Source organism: Pagrus major, chromosome 6 (assembly GCF_040436345.1).
Source record: "Pagrus major chromosome 6, Pma_NU_1.0".
Lineage (NCBI taxonomy): Eukaryota > Metazoa > Chordata > Actinopteri > Spariformes > Sparidae > Pagrus > Pagrus major.
The window spans coordinates 12,851,145-12,869,964 of record NC_133220.1 but is presented as its reverse complement, the minus strand read 5'-3'; the positions used below and the strand labels follow the sequence as shown (position 1 = coordinate 12,869,964).

At 40.7% G+C, this 18,820-nt stretch overlaps 1 protein-coding gene across 1 annotated transcript in view; it reads right to left on the bottom strand.

The window, feature by feature from the left end:
- necab3 (N-terminal EF-hand calcium binding protein 3) overlaps positions 1-18,820 on the bottom strand; it is a 40,415-nt gene that overhangs the window by 6,581 nt on the left and 15,014 nt on the right. Inside the window, exons 3-10 of the mRNA XM_073469172.1 lie at positions 17,475-17,583; positions 15,353-15,378; positions 13,368-13,465; positions 10,943-11,079; positions 5,896-6,017; positions 3,633-3,712; positions 1,047-1,100; positions 127-129 (exon numbers count right to left, since the gene is read on the bottom strand). Coding sequence (XP_073325273.1) covers positions 127-129; positions 1,047-1,100; positions 3,633-3,712; positions 5,896-6,017; positions 10,943-11,079; positions 13,368-13,465; positions 15,353-15,378; positions 17,475-17,583 — 629 coding nt within the window. The remainder of the gene's footprint in view (positions 1-126; positions 130-1,046; positions 1,101-3,632; positions 3,713-5,895; positions 6,018-10,942; positions 11,080-13,367; positions 13,466-15,352; positions 15,379-17,474; positions 17,584-18,820) is intronic.

Here is an 18,820-nt window from a genome sequence, read left to right as displayed (position 1 = left end):
ACAGACGCACGTCCTTGTCGACTTCACTTCAACACTTTTCATTTTCCACCCGGAGCCTCGTCACATATTGATTCGCGGTAGTTGCGACGAGCAAGAGTGAGTGCGCGTGAGCCCAAATAATCAGACCTGCTGGTACAGGTTGTTCTGGAAACATTTGGTTTGAAAAGGAAACAGATGTGCTGCTTGACATTTAGAATTAGGATGGCGAACAAACTGGATGAGTAAAATGCATCGGGAGAGAGACAGACAGAGAGTGATTGCTGAGTGCAGCCGAAAAAGCGTCTCGATAATAGCTTTGCTGGCTTTTTGGAACATACTGTTAAGACTTGTGTAGAGAAGGAGTGAAAAGAGGACACTGGGGGTGTTGCTGGAGGAGAGTCGCGAGTTTAATATGCAGTAAGGAAAGAACATGCCTGCAATGGTGACATCGAACTATCTCGTTTAGATAATGTCAGATTGGTATCGATGCAGCTACGTCCGTCCACTCTTTGTATTTTAGCCAGTAAGTATGCAAAATGAATGTTGCAAGAAATTAAGCTGAGTTTGGTTCTTTTTAAAAATAAGTAAATGTGAAAATACTGTTTTAATCAGCAATTATCCACTAAAGCTAGCCCTTTCTTAATTTCTACTTGATTTGCACAGTGAGTCGCAATCACTGCAATCAAGCCGCGACATACTGTAGTCTGCAGAGAGAGAGTTAATCTATATGAAAATTCTGCTGCTCAGACGCCTCTGGGAGCAAACTGTCACCATTACATTATGTTACGCTGGCTTGGTTTACATGGACAAAAAAAAGGACTAAGTAACATCAATTATCCTGCAACAACTTAAAAATAGTGCTGTAATGATCAAGCTTTTTACCTTTTTATTTTAATGGCTACCTTTGTGTGGCATGGTGTGTTATAATCCATGCAGCACTTAAGTAATCACTGAATGATTAAAGTGATTGTCATGACAACAAATGGCTTTAATGATGAAAACCGCTCAATAACAAGCTACGTGCCACAAAACAAAATGTCCGTGTTCTTGTGCCGATGCTGACTTACAGACTTGTACGTGCTGGCCAGCGTGTCCTCTTTCAGTGGCTCCAGTTTGGGACCCTGAAACATGAAGAAAACAAATATGAGGAGAAGCTCTTAATTCATTCAACCATATGCAAACATGTGTTTCACTAAGTGGAGAAACTTGCCTGTGAACAACTGGATGATCATTTCATACCCAATCATGATACCATCACCTGTTATGAACCTGTTCACCTGTGGAATGTGCCAAACAGGTGTTTAAGGAGAGATGTGGAATAGTGTATAACTGTGTCCTTCTAGTTTATACATATTTAATTTACCTTTTATTGCGTTGCATAGTTTTGCATACGCAGATGTTGCATAATGATAAAAGTCAAGAGCACTGTTGGCTATAGCACATTTGCACACAGTCATCTGCACTTACGGGCAAATTGCACCTGTTTGCAGTCTGCAGGCGAAATGGGGTGCATACAAGCAATCCATTACGTGAATCACAGCTGTTGCTGATGTAGTTTTTTGTTTTTTAAGGTTATTTTTATGAGCGCGGTTTATCGTTTTGCAACGGCCGTTATCAAAGACCAATTCCCCACATCGCTGTAAAGGTTACATCTGTTCATTCAGTGATGCCACTGTTTTTATCTGGGGCTAAAAATGTAAGAGCAAAGTAATGGTACGGTGCGATAAAGTCAAAGCCATATGTCAGTGAGTAGATTATTAGATTATAAATTGTATTTTGATAGAAAAAAAAAAGTGGAAAAACATGTAATTCCCCACACAACTCCTGGAAACTGCTCTATATGAATGAAATACAGTAAATGTAATAACACTGAATGAGCTCTCCATCTGAAAGGTTATAGTTGTGTGCGTACGTGTGTGTATGTGTGTGTGTGTGTGTGTGTACACACACAGAAAATAACCTTTGAGGCAGAAAACTCATTCTGTTGCATCTGAGAGAGCGGGGTGGACAGAGTGTGTGTGTGTGTGTGTGTGTGTGTGTGTGTGTGTGGGGATGGATATTTCACTCAGAACATCCTGCAGGTTATGAATTGCTCTGATATTGCTCTCTGAGTCCCTCTGGGTTGTCAAAACCGAGGACAAGAGAGAGAAAAATGCTTGGAGAGGGACTGAAAGGAGGGCGGGAATGGACATCAAACGCTGGGAATAACGGGAGTTAATAATAAAGAAAAGAACAGGCAGAGGGAGAATGAGATGGAGCAGAAGATGGAGCAGGAAAGCGTGAAAGAGCCTCTGAGACGCGGTCGTGAGAATGGGTCATAGGATACGGAATACAGAGAGACGAGAGGGAGAGAGGTGACTGCGCTTTGTGTTCGACAGATACACAGATCGGTGAAATCCCTTGTAGAAGAACATTATTTTCTGTGGGTGCACCTTTTGTTCTCTGCGATCGCCGCAAACAAAAAAACATGATCCGAACAATAACGCTGTCAGCGCAAACTTGAGTAGAAATTCACAACATGTGACATCACAGACAATGATGACAGAAAATACAGAATAGGTCTGTTCAAGCAGGCACATCAGGGCTGAAAGCGTTCAAGCAATGAGCCTTGACGACAAGATGTCCTGCGGAATGATGAAAACACCAGAACAGCCCCGAGAAGTCAGCATGTTGCAAGTGATCTCTCGGTTGTATAAATGTCGCCTCGCAGGCAGGTTTTTACAGATATTGCTTTAAAGATGCCCACAGCCTGCAGTGCTGCTTGTGTGCACGCCTCATTATTCTTAACATTTCAATATTCTAAACAATGAAAAGCTAATGCATGCCTGCGTTTCTATTTAGCATATTCTCTGCATAATGTCACAAGTCATTTAACGTCGAAAATGTTTTTAAAAGACGAGTTGGCAGGCCGGTGGCAGAATGACAAATAGCCCGCACAGCCTTAGTTATTATGTTATTTCTTCTCAAATTGAGTCCATTACCTGTTCAAAAAAGTAAAAATGTTTGATGTTGATGACTGCTGCAGACTGTATTTGTATTTGTGGGAACATTGTGTGACAGAAATTAATCTCTGCCAATCTTCGCTTACAGAGTAACTTCTTTATTTTTCAACCTGGACCCTATTTTCCAATGTTTTGTGTCTAAAAGTTTAATAGGGACAACAATTTATGAGAGTGGTTCAGTAGTGAACCACAAAACGGGCTCCAGTGTGATCCCTCTGGGCAATTAGTGCATTGTCAATAGTGCTTGTTTTTGTCACTGACAGGCTCAGGTTGTTTCTGACAACATTGTGGAAAGGTGACACAGAGATAGACCATTAAAGAATAATATTCCTTTTTTGTTCATTCAGACACAGCCGCTACAAAGCCACCAGACTCCATTTAAAAGAGTCAGTATTTTTATCATCAACAAAATGCCTGCCTTTTGCTCCTCTCCTTTTCACATCTAACACGGTTTCGGCTTCCAGCTACAGCGTCTCGCTCGACACCGGACCAATTTAAAAAATCGTTGTCCCTATTAGCTACCTAGACACAAAACATGGGAAAACACAGGTTGGAAAATACAACCTAAAGTTACCTTTAGCCTTTCAGATCCGGCTTACTCACATGAATACGTTGTATTCCAGAAAACAAACAAAAGGGACTGTTTCATACCTGACACTCCAGTTTATCCAGCAGTTGCTGCAGCCTGTTGATCTGAGAGCACCAGTTCTCTCCATCTTCCATGTTCACACCTGGACACACAACACAGAACTAAATCATCACAATGACCAAAACAAAATCAAAACTGTGTCCCTATTCAATTGTGCATACTATTTCTAATTGGATCTGAGTGAAGTCTATGTTTTAAAGTATTGAGTATGCTTTGGAGTCAGAACACAGACACTTTCTGTGTATAATCATTTGATTAATGACCAATTAGTCGTGTCCAAACAGATGGCGCAGAAATGGTTTTATGCCTCGAGTGAGAATCCTCAGCAGAAATCATAAAATATATATCTTACATACATAAATCTATTCCCACTTTGAATAATCAAAAGTTTGAAGGACTCATGGGAAAATATGTGAAAGAATATAAAATGAAATGTAAATCAGAATCAGACTTTCTCTTGTGCATATCTAACTCCTGATACAGATGAAGGACACTTTCTTTGAAAAGTTATTCTGAGAGCCACGGTTTATTTCCTTTCCATTGTGGCCTCAATATCTGATGCTCAGGTTATCAATACTAGAGCAGAAGAGAACAAAATGAGGCTCAACATAAAGGAATGGTCTGTAGAAAATGTCAATATGATCTTTGTGCGTGACAAAAGCCTCCGGTGAAAGCTGACGGCCTCCTCTAATAACGTGACAGTGATGGGAATTATTCATGTGTACATCACTGAGCTAGTTTCTCCCGACGGCTGCAAATAAGTAGTAAATATATTTATTGATTTGCTTTGCTGGAAGTGTTACATATAATTGAGGTTAAAATGCTGATTTAATTGGCCGGGTAGGAAAACTTTGGCACAATGCTGCATGTTATTTACAGTTCAAGGACATAATGTAGGTGCAGCCTGCAGCAGAAAATTGGCTATTCTTTGACTCATGTTTCTGCATTGTTGCTTAAAAGTGCAGTGCAGCTTGGTTGGAGAGAATCCCTCGTAAACCATCCTGCTGCCATAAATTCTAACTAGAAAATAGTCGACAACAAACGCACCATTTACTCCTGTTTTCCAGCGGTTCAAGGAGAGTATTCGTGGCTTCTTTACATAGGTCAACTGCCAGTCAATAAAAATTTTTTTTTTCCTTTTGTTGCTACAGTTGAATGTTAGGGCGTCACTGTGCAGAGTTTGACAATAGAAGGCTGTTTTCCCATTCACTGCTCAAAGCAGTTAAAGGGCATCCTACGAGCAGGATGTGTGACACCACAAAAAGTTTGGAAGTCAATCCTGGTCCAATATTCAGCATACACATGTGTTTACTATTGGAAACCTGAAGCCTCCAGTGCAGCAACACTGACAATGGACTTTACAGTGAAGTAGAAGACATCTTGTGTCCAGCAGCTATTCTCACTATGAAACTTTCCATCAGCATGTGGGTGAGTAGATAACGGCTGAATTTTCTTTTTTCGGTGAACTTATCTCTCACCGCTCCTGTCGATTTTTGCAAAATTATCCTACAATGCCTTCCCCAGTCTACTCCAAAGTCAATTCAAAGCTGTTGTAGAGACAAGGTTACAGTCTGATTTATTTCCTCAAACAGTCAGAAGCTTTATTAGTGCTTCTGTCATTGATCTACAGGAGTTAGAACACACTGAAGTATTAATTATTTTTCTCGCCTGAATTTTTAATGCAAAAGTAAGCCACCAGATGACCTATCACTGCCCCTTCTAGCTGGAAAACTCAATGGGTACACGTCATATAGTCTTACATGGCCCAAGTTCAAATTTGATGACAATATCACTGAAAATGAAAACTGAACAGATGATTTTCTCAGCACATTACAATATCCATCTCTGCTGTGACCTTGAACAATCCATGTCAAACATTTTGCACTTCTGCATAAATCTGTGCAGTCGTACATCTATTTAAAATAACAGTCACACTTGTGCATATTGTTCGACTGTTTGTTGGACCCTTTTTTCTGTTTATATTTTTGTCCATTCGTGTGTTATTGTCTATTCTATATTTTTCTATTTTTCATCTCTATTCATATTTAGATTTGTATTATTATCTTTCGATATTTTTTTGTATTGTTTGTTGTTTTTGCACCTACATACCACAGCAAATTCCTCCTATGTGAAAACTTACTGGGTAAAAAAAAACAATTCTGATTCTGATTTCCAAGTTGAGGCCTGAGAAAAAATGATAAATGATAAAAATAAACACCAGCTTTCTCCTTCAGCTGTGTTCATATGAGGCGACATTGCTCTCACTTGTGGTCAGGATGCCAGAGCAGGGATCTGATGGGGACATGCACAGGTTATTGTGGACCCTGCGACCACACCGCCTGCCATTCCTCTGTACTGCTGTCAGCTCCGGTGCCTTTACCTCCCTCCTGCCACGGCAGCGGTGGAGATCCAGGGAAACAAAACAAAAAACATCAGAGAGAGAGAGAGAGAGAGAGCAGCTGTCAGAGGGAGTGTGGGAAAAACAATAAAACAGAAATTTAAGATACGGCCGACAGTGGTAGTCACAATGGGGAAAGAGAAAAGATAAGGAGAAGGGCGAAGGAGGGGGAGAGGAAAGGAAGGATGCATTAATAATTGATTTAAATCAGACACTGAGATGAGGTTAATGTCTGCTGTCTGAGAGGAGAGAGACAGACAGAGACAGAGACAGAGAGACAGACCGAGACAGAGAGACAGAGAGAGAGAGAGAAGGCAACGGTGCAGAGTAACAAGACCGAGACACAAAAACAGAAAGTGTCCATAATAGAGGTGAAAACACTTAAGAGAAGGGCCGGATACACACTAGTGCTTATTAACCCACAAGCTGGGTGTTAAGGAGGATGGACCCTTCCACTTACACACTTAAATATTCACACACACACACGCACACACACACACGCACAGCTCTGTTGTAGATGGAAAAGTGTTTGCTGGCTGTAAACGCAGGGCGTCAAGGGCAGGACGTCGAGCACTCTGTGCGGTTATGAGCGTGCGACACTTGAGACACACACACAACATCCGTCTGTGTGTCTGAATGCCTGTGCACATTTGTTTGCTCTTGTTAGTGTGTGTGTGCCTCTCTCTCTCTCTCTCTCTCTCTCTCTCTCTCCCATTCCTTTTGTTGTGTCTTCATGTGTGCATTTCATTATGTCTGTCTGTGTGTGTGTTTGTGTGTGTGTTTGCGCAGCATCACGCTGACAGCGCAGAGGGAGCGCATTGCTAGGAGGTTCTCATGCTGAGAACAGCCTGGAGCCCAAAGGCCACTGCAACAGCCACAAATCCTCTGCATGGAAGCAGAGCGAGAGGAATAAGGTGTTTGTTGCCAACTCAATACATCTCTAATTCTGCCCCTCCCAACTCTCCAACACTCCCTCTGACTCTTTCCAAAATCTATACCGATTTAAACAATCTTAGAAGAGTTATTTGTGGCCAGAAAAGCCTCTCATCATGTCCCTTTGTACGCCCCCTCTCTCCTTTTTGTCCATCTATTTCAGACTTTCTGCACCATTCTGTCTTTCATTCACCTTTTGTATTCATCTTTCATTGCTTTTTCTCTCTCTCAATGACTCGCTTGCTCTGTATTTCAATGCCAGCCCCATCGTCCTTTCTCCTTTCTGCTCCCCCACTCTGCCTCCCCCCCCCGTCCTCTCTCAATAATTCACCTTGGCTATAACCGCTCCATTATTTCCAATAATACCAGTGTGGTACCAGGAGGGGAGAGAGAAGAGCTCTGCTGAGTCCTGACACACGCAGCGCAACAGACAACAAACCACAGTTTCAAGTCGTGCTGCCGAATCGGGCGGCCTTATCGTTAACGCGTTAGAAATGCTAACAGTCAGCTCAAAGTGTCATGATATTGACTTGCATTGAGACGGATTGCTGCTCATTAAATGTCCTTTATGGATTGTTTTCCCTGCACTGGATTCCTTTAGTAAATGATGCATCAAAGAAAAGCGTCGCGCCTTTGCCAAGATCTTTGATGAACTACAATGAATAGAGAAAACTATGGTGTATATGGAGTTTCACTGCAAATATTAGCAGTCGGGTGATTTTACATACTGACTCATACTCAGGGGTCATCAAATCCCCAACTGGTGAGAGCAATTTAGGTCTCTTTTTTTTATTTTCAGAGCTCCATTTACATTTAATGAAAGGTTTTGGCTCCTTGACAGAAATACTGAATTTTAAGCAGTCGGCCTATTAGCGAGGCAACTGTACGTCTGTGAGAATGTAACAGATTCAAAGCCCCGTGCTGAAAGGCATACCTTGAGGGAAACGGAGGTAGCACTGATTAGTTGGATTTCCTCGCTGCTTAGACCAAGGCTCACATTTTTATTTTTAATAGCACAGAGGTAGGGCTCTCAATGCATTAAAGGACAGCGCTCGTAAAGTAAACACAGAAGAATAGAATAGTGTGCAAGGAATAAACTACTGTATATTTAGTATAGTAATTGTGGCAGAGTCATGTTTGTTTTGTTTATAAGATGCATCATAAAGTCGTCCGTGCAGCTAATTGACAGTTCTCTGCCTCAATCCTCAGACATCATTAAAAGTGATTTAATAACACATCACTCTCTGGGGCTCCTTGGTTCTTCCCTTTAGATTTCAGCCTGCAAAAAAAAACATGTTTTTTACAAGCTAGTGTGGCAAAGTATATTAAGATATAATACAAAGAATCATGCAGTATGAATGTATATATAGTGGAATCTCCTCTATTAAGTTGATTATTGGTTTCATCCCGACCAAAACAGCAGTTTCACTGTGTAGCTTAATCAAACCTGTAAACAAGATGTGCAAGAAGCAAGAAGTCCTGATTAACTTTAGGTAGAAAACAAATGCACATAGTGTTTTGAAACGGCTTTTTGGTCGATTCAGCATGCAGAATCAGCTGTGGCTCGTTGGTGAAAGAAATCACTCTGATTGGCTGTTCAGGCAAGTAGATCAGTGCAGAAAAGAGAAACTGAAAAAGAGAGGTATAGCCCCTTGAGTCTGTCGCTGTAGTATCCATGATTTCACCCCTTTAGAGTTTTGGAGTGATCGCCCCCTGGCTTCTCAACATTGTAAATACATCGCTTTTATCTGGCTTGGTCCAAGACTATTTTTAAACAGGCCTGTATCTAGCCTCTCCTTAAGAAGCCTGGTTTAGACCCAACTCTCCCCAATAACTACCGTCCAATATCTAAACTGCCTTGACTCTCAAAAACTCTCAGCTCAGTCCTTGGTCCGATTTTGTTTAGTTTGTATTTGTTGCCCCTTGGCCATTTTACTTGTTGTACCATTGCTATGCTGATGATTGTCCGATATATGTCTCATTCAACCCTGAAAACCACAATAACCTGGCCTCTTTGCACTGCTGCCTTGCTGCCATTAAGGACTGGATGTCCTCCAATTTCCTTCAGGTGAACATGGACAAGAGTGAAGTACTTATTACTGGTCCAAATCATAGTTCTAATACTGTCATCCCCTCACCTTGGACCACTAACAACAAACACAAAACTAGAAACCTGGGCGTTGTTTTCGATCACCATCTCAACTTCAATCAACACATTAACACTCTAGTTAGAACTTGTTATTTACAAACAAGAAATATTGCCAAAGTCAAACCAATGCTACCCAGAAACACAGTTGAACAACTCATCCACACCCTCATTTTCTCCCGTCTACATTACTGTAACTCATTATTCACCAGTCTAAACAACACAGCAGTTGCCCGCCTACAGTTAGTACAAAATACCGCCAGACTCCTCACTAACACTCGACGCAGAGAACACATCACCCCAGTCCTGGCTGAATTACACTGGTTACCAATCCATTACAGAATTCAATTCACAATTTTACTGATTACTTTTAAAGCCCTCAATGGTCTCGCTCCACTTTACATTTCAAAACTACTCACCCCTTATTCTGCTCCAAGACTCCTGAGATCAGAGAACCAAATCCTGCTAACAGTACCACGGTCCAGACTGAAAACAAAGGGGGATCGTGCTTTTTTTGTCCTCGCCCCAACACTGTGGAACAAACTCCCACTAAATATCAGAGCAGCTGAGTCAGTGCCACACTTTAAAAAGCCTTTAAAAACACACCTGTACACAAGCATTTGCATTTGCATAATGTATTTTCAAGGTCTTAATCTTGCTCTTTTATATTTTGTCTTATCCCTGTGTTTTATATTTCTACTTCTTTGCACCGGTGCATTTTATTTTCTTAATTCGTCTTTCTTGTACTGTATGCTATTATATCCTGTGAAGCAGAATCTCCTCTTCCTCTTCGCCAGTGCCATTTGCAACTTTTTCTGTCAGACATATTCTCCATTACAAGCGGCCCTATTAACAAGTGGTGTCAAAAAATGCTGCTTAACTATAACAGAGGTTTGTAGATCCGCGGAGAGGTATGTCCTTTCACGCAGGCAAAGAGCATATGAGCTAGCTGGCCCTAGGCTGTATTTTTTCGTGTTCACGTGCAGGTTTTTGCCAAGACATGACACGACAAACAGTCGGCCTTTGTTGCAGCTTACTCTGTGATGTCAGTTTAGTGTGTAGGGGCCTTAAGTTAGGACTTATGATTAGTGAAAGACTTTTTCATTATTGTTAAGGTGTGTTTAAGTTGAGGCACCTGAAGATCAAGATACATGAAACTGACATCGAGGAACTACCGATGATGATGGCTGCCTGTTGCATTGCCTCACGTCGCCTGTGTCTCGGCCAAAAAGCTGCACCTGATCACACCACAAAGACTACAGTTGGTGGTCAGCCAGTTCTGCGCCTGCATGAGAAGAGATAATTCTGCACTAAATTAGTGAAATCATGGACTGATTAGCTGAACAGCCAATTACAGTGATCTATCTCATCAACAGGCTCCAGCGCTGATTCAGCACGCTCAATCGGCTGAAAAACTGCAGACAAAGCTCGACTAGTGCGGGACACGGCTCTGGTGGTCCTTAAACACTTGGTTATGTCATAGTGATACCATGTTCATGCTTAAAGTAATGGAAAGATGGGCATGGTTATCACAGATGACTGTTTTTTGGAGATAATTTTAGTTTTTGCTGCAGTGCAAAAACATCCCACTAGACACAAGACCTGCCAGCCAATCAGAATCTGCTCAGCCAGCAGGGTCCTTCTTGACCATTTTCCAAGTGTGAAAATAAACAAGGCACTTAGACAATACTCCAAGGCAACACTAGCTCACCAACATGTTTCGGTGCATTATCAGGTCCGCAAGTATTGTCCCAGGCCATATTGTGGGGTGGACAGTGTCTTGAAATCTGGGCATGTAACTCACAGTACAGACAGTGTAATATTGCAGTACTAACGGGGCAGGGCTGCTCTGCTCTTCCACAGCCTCCATGGCACACTGCAGTGACCTTTGTAGAGACAGCAGCTGACTGGACGTCTCTCTTAGCATGAACCTGGTGACAAACTGGCCCAACACACTGGAACCCTGGTACTCCTGAGAGACAGAGAATGACAAACAGGTTAACGCTCAGAGACACAACAGACCACAGAGATGGAGAGAGAGACAACAGCTACAGGCGAATGTGTGACAGCTGCAATTAAATGGGCTAATTAATTCTCTGAACACATGCATTATTCAGCACCGCATATCCAAATTCCAAGGTGGAAGAACTTTAATAGGAGACATAATTGCTGCTCGAGTCCCCAAACACAAACTTGATTACGCATTCTCAAAGGAGTGTTATTCACGCAATGCGCTAATGAAGTAACAGTGGAGTAGCTCTTCGTCAAAACTTAAAGTGACAAGTAGCCTCGACTGAAAACGCATCTTGGGATTAGCAGTCCAGAGCACTCTGTGACAGACCGCAGCTGCTAACTAGTGATTGCACAATCCTCTATGGGTTTCCCCACGCCGACAGCTTTAAAAGAAGAGCCAGAACAGAGGAGCAAGGTGATCTAATTAAGACAGGATGCATAATTATTCAGCACACATCTCCTCTTCTCATTTAACAAGCATTGCTGGTTCTTGTTCTGCTAGAAGTCAAATCCCTGATTTCGACGTTGTTGCCTCAAAAAAGTCTAGAGGTGATTTTAAAATGTTTTGTTAATTGCAACTGAATAATGTATTGACTTGGGAGCAAAATGTTAGGCTGTTTAAAGTGGTTGCTCATTAATCCTCGGAGTTTTTTGTTAAACACACATTTGTAGGCCTTTAAAGTGAATCAATTTCTGTAGTAACTATAGATTCCAATCAATACTGTGTCTAAAAATACAGAGCCGACAAGCTACACTAGCAGAAAGAGAAAACGTTCTCTTTTACATGTCAAATACAAATACAGCAGCCTGGTCAGTGGTCCTACGTTTGACGCTGTCGGTACACCTATTTGTGTACCTGTTTGTGACCATGAGGGATTTGTTCTAAATGTATGTAAGATAAGTAAATTAACACATGAAAATGATGTAACTGATGTGTAACTGATGACTCATGTACGGTATTTGAGTGACGTCACGCACGTTACGTGACATGTGTTACTTCAATTATGTTAGGAGACTGAAGTTATTGTTACTGTAGTTATTTCAACCCAAAGTATGATCTTTTCCTAAACCTAAGCAAGTAGTTTTTAAGCCTAAACCTAACCAAACGGTGACGACGTTAATAACATTTCAAAAGTCATAATATGTCATGCTATGAGAACCGTTTGCCAGCACGCTTTATTTTCAAAGTCTAAACGGACCTTGTATAATATCTGTTGTTGCTAACTGGACAAAGAAGCCTTTATTTTGAAAGTCTAACCGGACATCGCATATAACGTATTAGTTGTAACGTGACTGAGAGACTCGTCGCTTCAGGTGCAGTTGCTTTACAACTCAGAAAAGCTTTGTGCGCATCCAGCCATCAATAAGGCAATGTGCTTGAACCTGAACATGTTTTAACTTCTAAAAACCACTAGAAAAAGGGAAAAACAAAGGTTTTGCCGGCGACGCATTTCTAGTGACGCGTCGCACTGTGCCGGGCCTCTAATGCCACTGACCACGCTACTGTATTTGACAGGCTGGGAGTAAAACATGTTGAATCACACATTCTTCATCAAGCAAAAAAAATTAAGACTAATCCTAACAAACCTATAAAAGAATAGTTATCCATTATCCTGTTTGCTTTTTTACCATCAGATGAGAAGATCGATAACATTCTCATGAGTATACAGCCTGTTAGCTTAGCTTAGCACGTAGACTGCAAACAGTAGGAACTAGCTATAGCCTGTCTCTGTTAAAAAGTAACAAAATCTGCCAACTAAGCTTACTAATTATATTTCACATGGAAGGGATTAGACGAACAATATCGTTAATTAGTGAGCTTTTGTTGAGAGGCAGGTTTTGTTACCATTAGACAGGGCCAGGCTAGCTGTGTCCCTGTGTTCCCGATCTATGTGCTACATGAAGCTAACCGTCTCCTGGCTGTATCTTTATTTCTACTGTAGAGACGTGAGAGTTGTATCTGTCTTCTCATGTAACTCTCAGCAAGGATATATTAGTAAGTAATGGAAATGTGTGTGGCAGAAGTGTTTTTTTTTTTATATATACCTCTTTTTTTAACTCGTCAGCTTTGTGAGACTCGGTGTAGTGCAGGCTCCATCTGTTCATGCCAGCACTAAACTAAGCATATTTGTAATAGAAACCTCCGACTGTGTGTGTCTTTGTGTGTGTTTGACCACCTGCCTGTCTCCACTCAGTGTTTTTCATACTATAAAAGCTTGAATTAAGGCAAAAGTCAGCAAAACTTACCTCTTTAGTTTTATCCATTGCCTTTAAAATGGCGATATTCAGGCTCTCCAGAGCTGACAGTACATTGAGATACTCCCCCAGGTGCTGGGAAAAATAATCTAACAGGAGAAAGGAAACAAGCTGTCAGTGTCAGAGCACTGTCAAAGCAATTTGTGTCAGTCTTATTCTGATTCCTGAGAGTTGGAGACAAAGTCTTGTATGTGTGACAGATTTCTACTAAAGGACCACGACGAGGGCATCGAGAAAATCTTAGAAATGGGTGAAAATATCCATGTTTAGTTTGAAGTCAAGCTGGAAATGTTCACATCTATATATGCGTCAATAATGCTCATATCATTTAAACTGATACAGTGTTGTTTTGATCACCGTTTTAATGGCATATGTTAAAAAAAGCTGCTCATTCACACCTATGTACAGCTGGTGACAGGAGCTGAAAAGATGAATTTGACACCAGACCATAAAGAAACTCCTACACACGCTCATTTTTATGCAGTCAATTATGTTCGCAGAAGTGAGAAAACAATCTATACAAACCAATTAAAGTAAAACGTTGTGGAAGTTTCCAAGGTGAATGGATCAGCGACACCTTTTACGAGCTGAAGTTTATACCGCTCAGAAACACTCGGTAATGACAAGACAACGAGTAGCCGGTGAACTAAATCTGGATCAAGCGGAACATTCAATCATGGAAACCGTAAACGTCAGATGGAAAAGATGCCATTCCCACTAAATAAATTATGCACAAGTGTTATTCTGGGTACGTCTGGTATTTACAGGTCTCTGCCCTATTTCTTCACTCTATTCAGGCCATCTGACACACACATGCATTTTTAAGATGATGAAAAAAATGGGTCAATAGATCTGTGCCAGGTTTTTCTTTCACATTTACAGATTAGAATCAGTGTTGATTGTAGTGTTAGTACTGATATTTCACCTTAAATAACATAAGAATGAAGACAATATACGAGATGTAAGATGCTTTCTTATGGAGAGCTGAGAAGAGTGATACCACTCTCATGTCTGGATAGCAAATAGGAAACAGCAGCTGGTTATCTTGGAGCACAAAGTCTGGAAATAGGGGGGCAGCTGGCTGGCTCTCTTAAGGTAAAAAAAAAATCCTTCTACCAGCACCTCTAAAGGTGCCAGCACACTATCAGAGCTGCTCTGTGATTGAATACCGTCTCCTGAAAGCTGACACTTCAGATTAAGTGGGGCTGTGGCCTACAGTTTCTATACATTTCAGAAATTACTGAACTTCAGTCTCCTAAACAACTGAAGTAGATGGGGACTTGTTTTTAAACATCAAAAAACGTAAAATGGCGCCATACAGCTTGTCCAGCGTTATCCAAGTCTCTGCAAGCCCAGAGAGCCTTGATTGATTTGAAAAAGTTGTTAGTTACACCCTCGATGCACGGTTGAGCTTTTGCGCCGATTTTAGACGGCTAACGATTTTAGCTTAGCAGCTAAGAGGAAGATTGTTGCTTTAAAAAGATTGTAAATAATGTCTTTTCAAATCAATTCTGAATCCTGGAGCTTCTGGAGACTTGGTTCACACCAGACAAGTTTTTTCTACATTTTAAAACAAGTCCCCATCTACTTCAGTTGTTTCGAAGAATGCTGCAACTCTGTTTTGCTGTGAAGCTCCAGAAATGTTTTGTGGGCTACGAAACTACACCTGACTTCTCATCTACGTGAGGGTGAGTAGACGACTGAATTTTCATTTGTGGGCTGAACTTATCCTTTAAGCTGTTTCCATCTGTATGCTGAGCTAAGCTAACTATCTGATAGCTGTTGCTTCATATTTAACAGAAGGATATACCTCATCTTGGCATAAAAAAACACAAAACAAACAAGAGTATTTCCCAAGATGTTCAACTTGTGCTTCGAATGTTGCTACTGATAACTTAGAATTATTAAAGACATCAGTTTTACAGAAACGAATAAGCTGTGACACAATAAATCAGGCAAATCACTTTCCCACCAACCTGATAGCTTGTCAGTGTCCAGATTGCTGCAGGGCAGAGATAAAAGCAGAGGAGATAAAAGGGAGACACATTGGGAAAATGAATTAGGGAAATTAAAAGTTATGCTGCTCTTTACTTCTGCTAGATACATTTTGTGACTCCGAACTGTGTGAATATTAAAGTGTCCGCCTGAGGATGACACACACATACAAGACACCTGTGTTAAAACCGTGCCATTTTGTTGTTCCACATGGGGAATATAGTGTGTTTTTTTTGTTATTGCAGTTGTAAAAGGGATTTTTCTTTTTAACTTAGTCCACCGTGATAAAAACATTAAAATCAATAGTTCCTTGTTTACCATGGCAGAAATGATGACTTTTTAGGCTAAAATATTCTCAGTATCACAGTTTGATAAAAAGCAGAACCATTACTGCGTGAAAAGGTCTCCTGCTGCTTTAATGGAATTTTACAGGTCATTTTCACAGTCAGACGCAGACCGTAAGCAAAGCTTGTTAATGGTTTGCGCCATTAAAAAGGCTCACACAGCATCTGTGGTCAAAATAATGCTTTTTCTTTTTTTCCATCGCTGTTTTAAATTTCCATTTGGATGGTGACATCTATGTTGAGATGATAAATCTTTTTCTATGTCTTTTGGGGGTTTTATTAGCAGAGGGAACATTCTCTGTGTTATGGGATTTTAATCATCATCACTAAAGCCTGCACAGGTTTTAGAAATGCTTTCTGTTTCAGAAGAAATCTTGTACAAACAGCAATGCTAGTCAAAAAATGAGAATAAAGACATCGGAGCTCAGTTCATGCTAACTGCCTCGAAGCTCGGAGCGGGGTTAGAGAGGTCTGAGAGCCGGTGTGTCACATCAGTGACAGACTCAGTGTCCAATTATATAAACAATTTATAAGACAGTGATGGAACACAACCAAAAATAAATGTAGAGCTGATACCGTACACAAACACTTTACTCACTCTACACAGCTAGGTGCAAAAAAGAAAAACGTCTTACAGCGTCAATTTAAAAACTTCGATGCATCCTAATGTACTTGCATGTCTATGCGTGGGTTTGTTTATGCATGCCCATGCCATCTTGTGAGACTAACACAGAGACATAACAATCACAGTGAATTCATTATTTTACATGAGCTGATACACACAGTATGAGTCTTACACAGTCTCCTTCCAGTATTGGTACAATGTAAACAAGTGTGGAGGTGGAAAAGGCAGCACAGTCAAGGATAAAATGTTGGCAGTTAACGTTTCTGCAAACTACTGATATGTTCGCATTTGTACGTCTCGAAGGCTGCGCACCATATTTATAAATCTACAGAACATTTCATCACGTTCACATTACATGTTTCTGACTTGACTTTCATATCAGACGACGGAGGGGATGATGTTGGAGTTGCAGGCGAGAAGTCTGCCAAGCCAGTGACAGCAGGCTGAGACTGCGTTTCAGCCTGAGTGACACCACTGGATATTTTTGAGGAGACCTTGCGACAATTTCCAGCTGTATGCCGTCCAAAACAGGTACATTAAGCCAAAACAAGATCTTTTCCTAACCCTTTTTTATGATTAAACCTAACCAAAGTGTAAGCAAGGTAAAGAATTGAACCTAAAGAACCTTAAAGTTGCAACTTATCCATTGTTTACAGAAAAGTACATTGCCAACATTTATTCGGCAACTGGGTTGAAAAAAGGCTGCAAAGTCTACTCCAACAAAAACGATAAAGATGACTGGCTTTACAAAAAGGACGAAACTTAAAACCATTCCTTGTACCACAGCAGGGGAGAAATGTTTCTTTTCCTCTGTGGCTGCAGTGAGTTACACATTCTCTGCAGAACAGTGATTTCAGCAGCTACCCTCAGGCCGACTTCTTTGATTGCAATTTCGGGGGAGTAGGTTTTGAAGTGTCGGCCACAGTATTTTATGTCCAAAGGAAGGGGGTAAACATTAATACCGCCTGCTTGAGTTTGCTCGCAGGGCTCATTTTTACTCAAGACATCCCTCCAGCTGTGAGGCATTTAGACTGTAAGTGTTGTAGAAATCATAACAAAAAACTTTTGCAGCTTCAACTCTTTGCATGGATTAAAGTCAGAGCCAATTTCAGATGAAAAAAAAAAATAACTCACTTATTTTGTCGGCCATCTATGGAGTAGAAAAGTTCCTGTAGCTCCTCAGTGGTCAGGATTCCGTCGGCAAAGTAAGCATTGAACTCGTCAAATGACAGCTTGCCATCGTCTGAAACACAGAGCAAGTGGGACCTTCATCATCATCACAAAAAAATAAATAAATAATGACTGCATAGCAAGAGTAAGGGTAAGTGTAAGCCTGGATAATCAGCCCAAGATCTTAAAGAAAAGACCAGATTTGTGCTTGTTTGTGTTAATATTAATTCTAATTTCAGCACATGCTATAAAGTTTAATCTGAAAATGAATAAAATATCCAGCTATATTTGATATGCTTTAATTATCAACTCTAGAGACTTCATTTGAACCTACTGTTTCATTAGTTCTCTTGTGACTCATTCCCTTTATCTATTTCTGGTGTGACAGCACACTAATCTAACAACCTGACGAGCACCTTTCAATGCAAAAGGCTTCATCTACAAAATTTTTCCCTTGTTCTACCTTTGCAGTCTGCTCTTGAGCTGGAGCACACAGTGTACATTACGTTGAGTTCTAGGGCTGAAATGATTATTATGATTTTAATAAGTATGTTTATTACATTTCTGAGGTATTACTTCTATAAAATGTCAGATTTTTTTTTATATTATAATGTTTGAGTCCAGTGTGACTAACCAACCAGCCATTTAACCAACCAACAAGCCGGCCAGCCAACCAGCCAACCAACAACCAACCACCCAACCAACAAACAAGCCAGCCAACCAACCAGTCCACCGACCAACCAACCAGCCAGCCAACCAGCCAGCCAGCCACCCAATTCAATTTACAATAATATAAAGGATGTAAAAGCAGTAAATTGTTTTTTTTAATCATATTTGACAAGCTGGAACCAGGTCACATGTTTTTCTTGGTTTACAAAAATATCAGAATTGTTCATTTAAATATTTTTTGGCAGCTCGACTTTCAGCACTAGTTATGAATTTGGATTGGTGACATGCACTCAAACACAAAAAATATACATTTTCTCACACTTACATGTGCTGTATGTACAGTATAAGCTGATGAAGTCATAATCACCAATTACTACTACTTACTACTAAAACTGTGCTGAAATACTCCACAAACTGTAACTTTGAAAGAGGAGAGGCTACATATTGTCGGCAGATTGCTGTGTTTTACTTCTCCTGATAGTTAACTGCGAGCACAGCTTGTTGTGACAGACAATGCACAGAAAAAATCAATAACAGCAGATAAATAGCTCGCTTGTCATCTGTGAAGAAGTGCTCCTTTCGTGAGCCTACTATCAATCTGTCTACTGGCACAGATTCCATAGATCAGTCAGCAGTTAGGC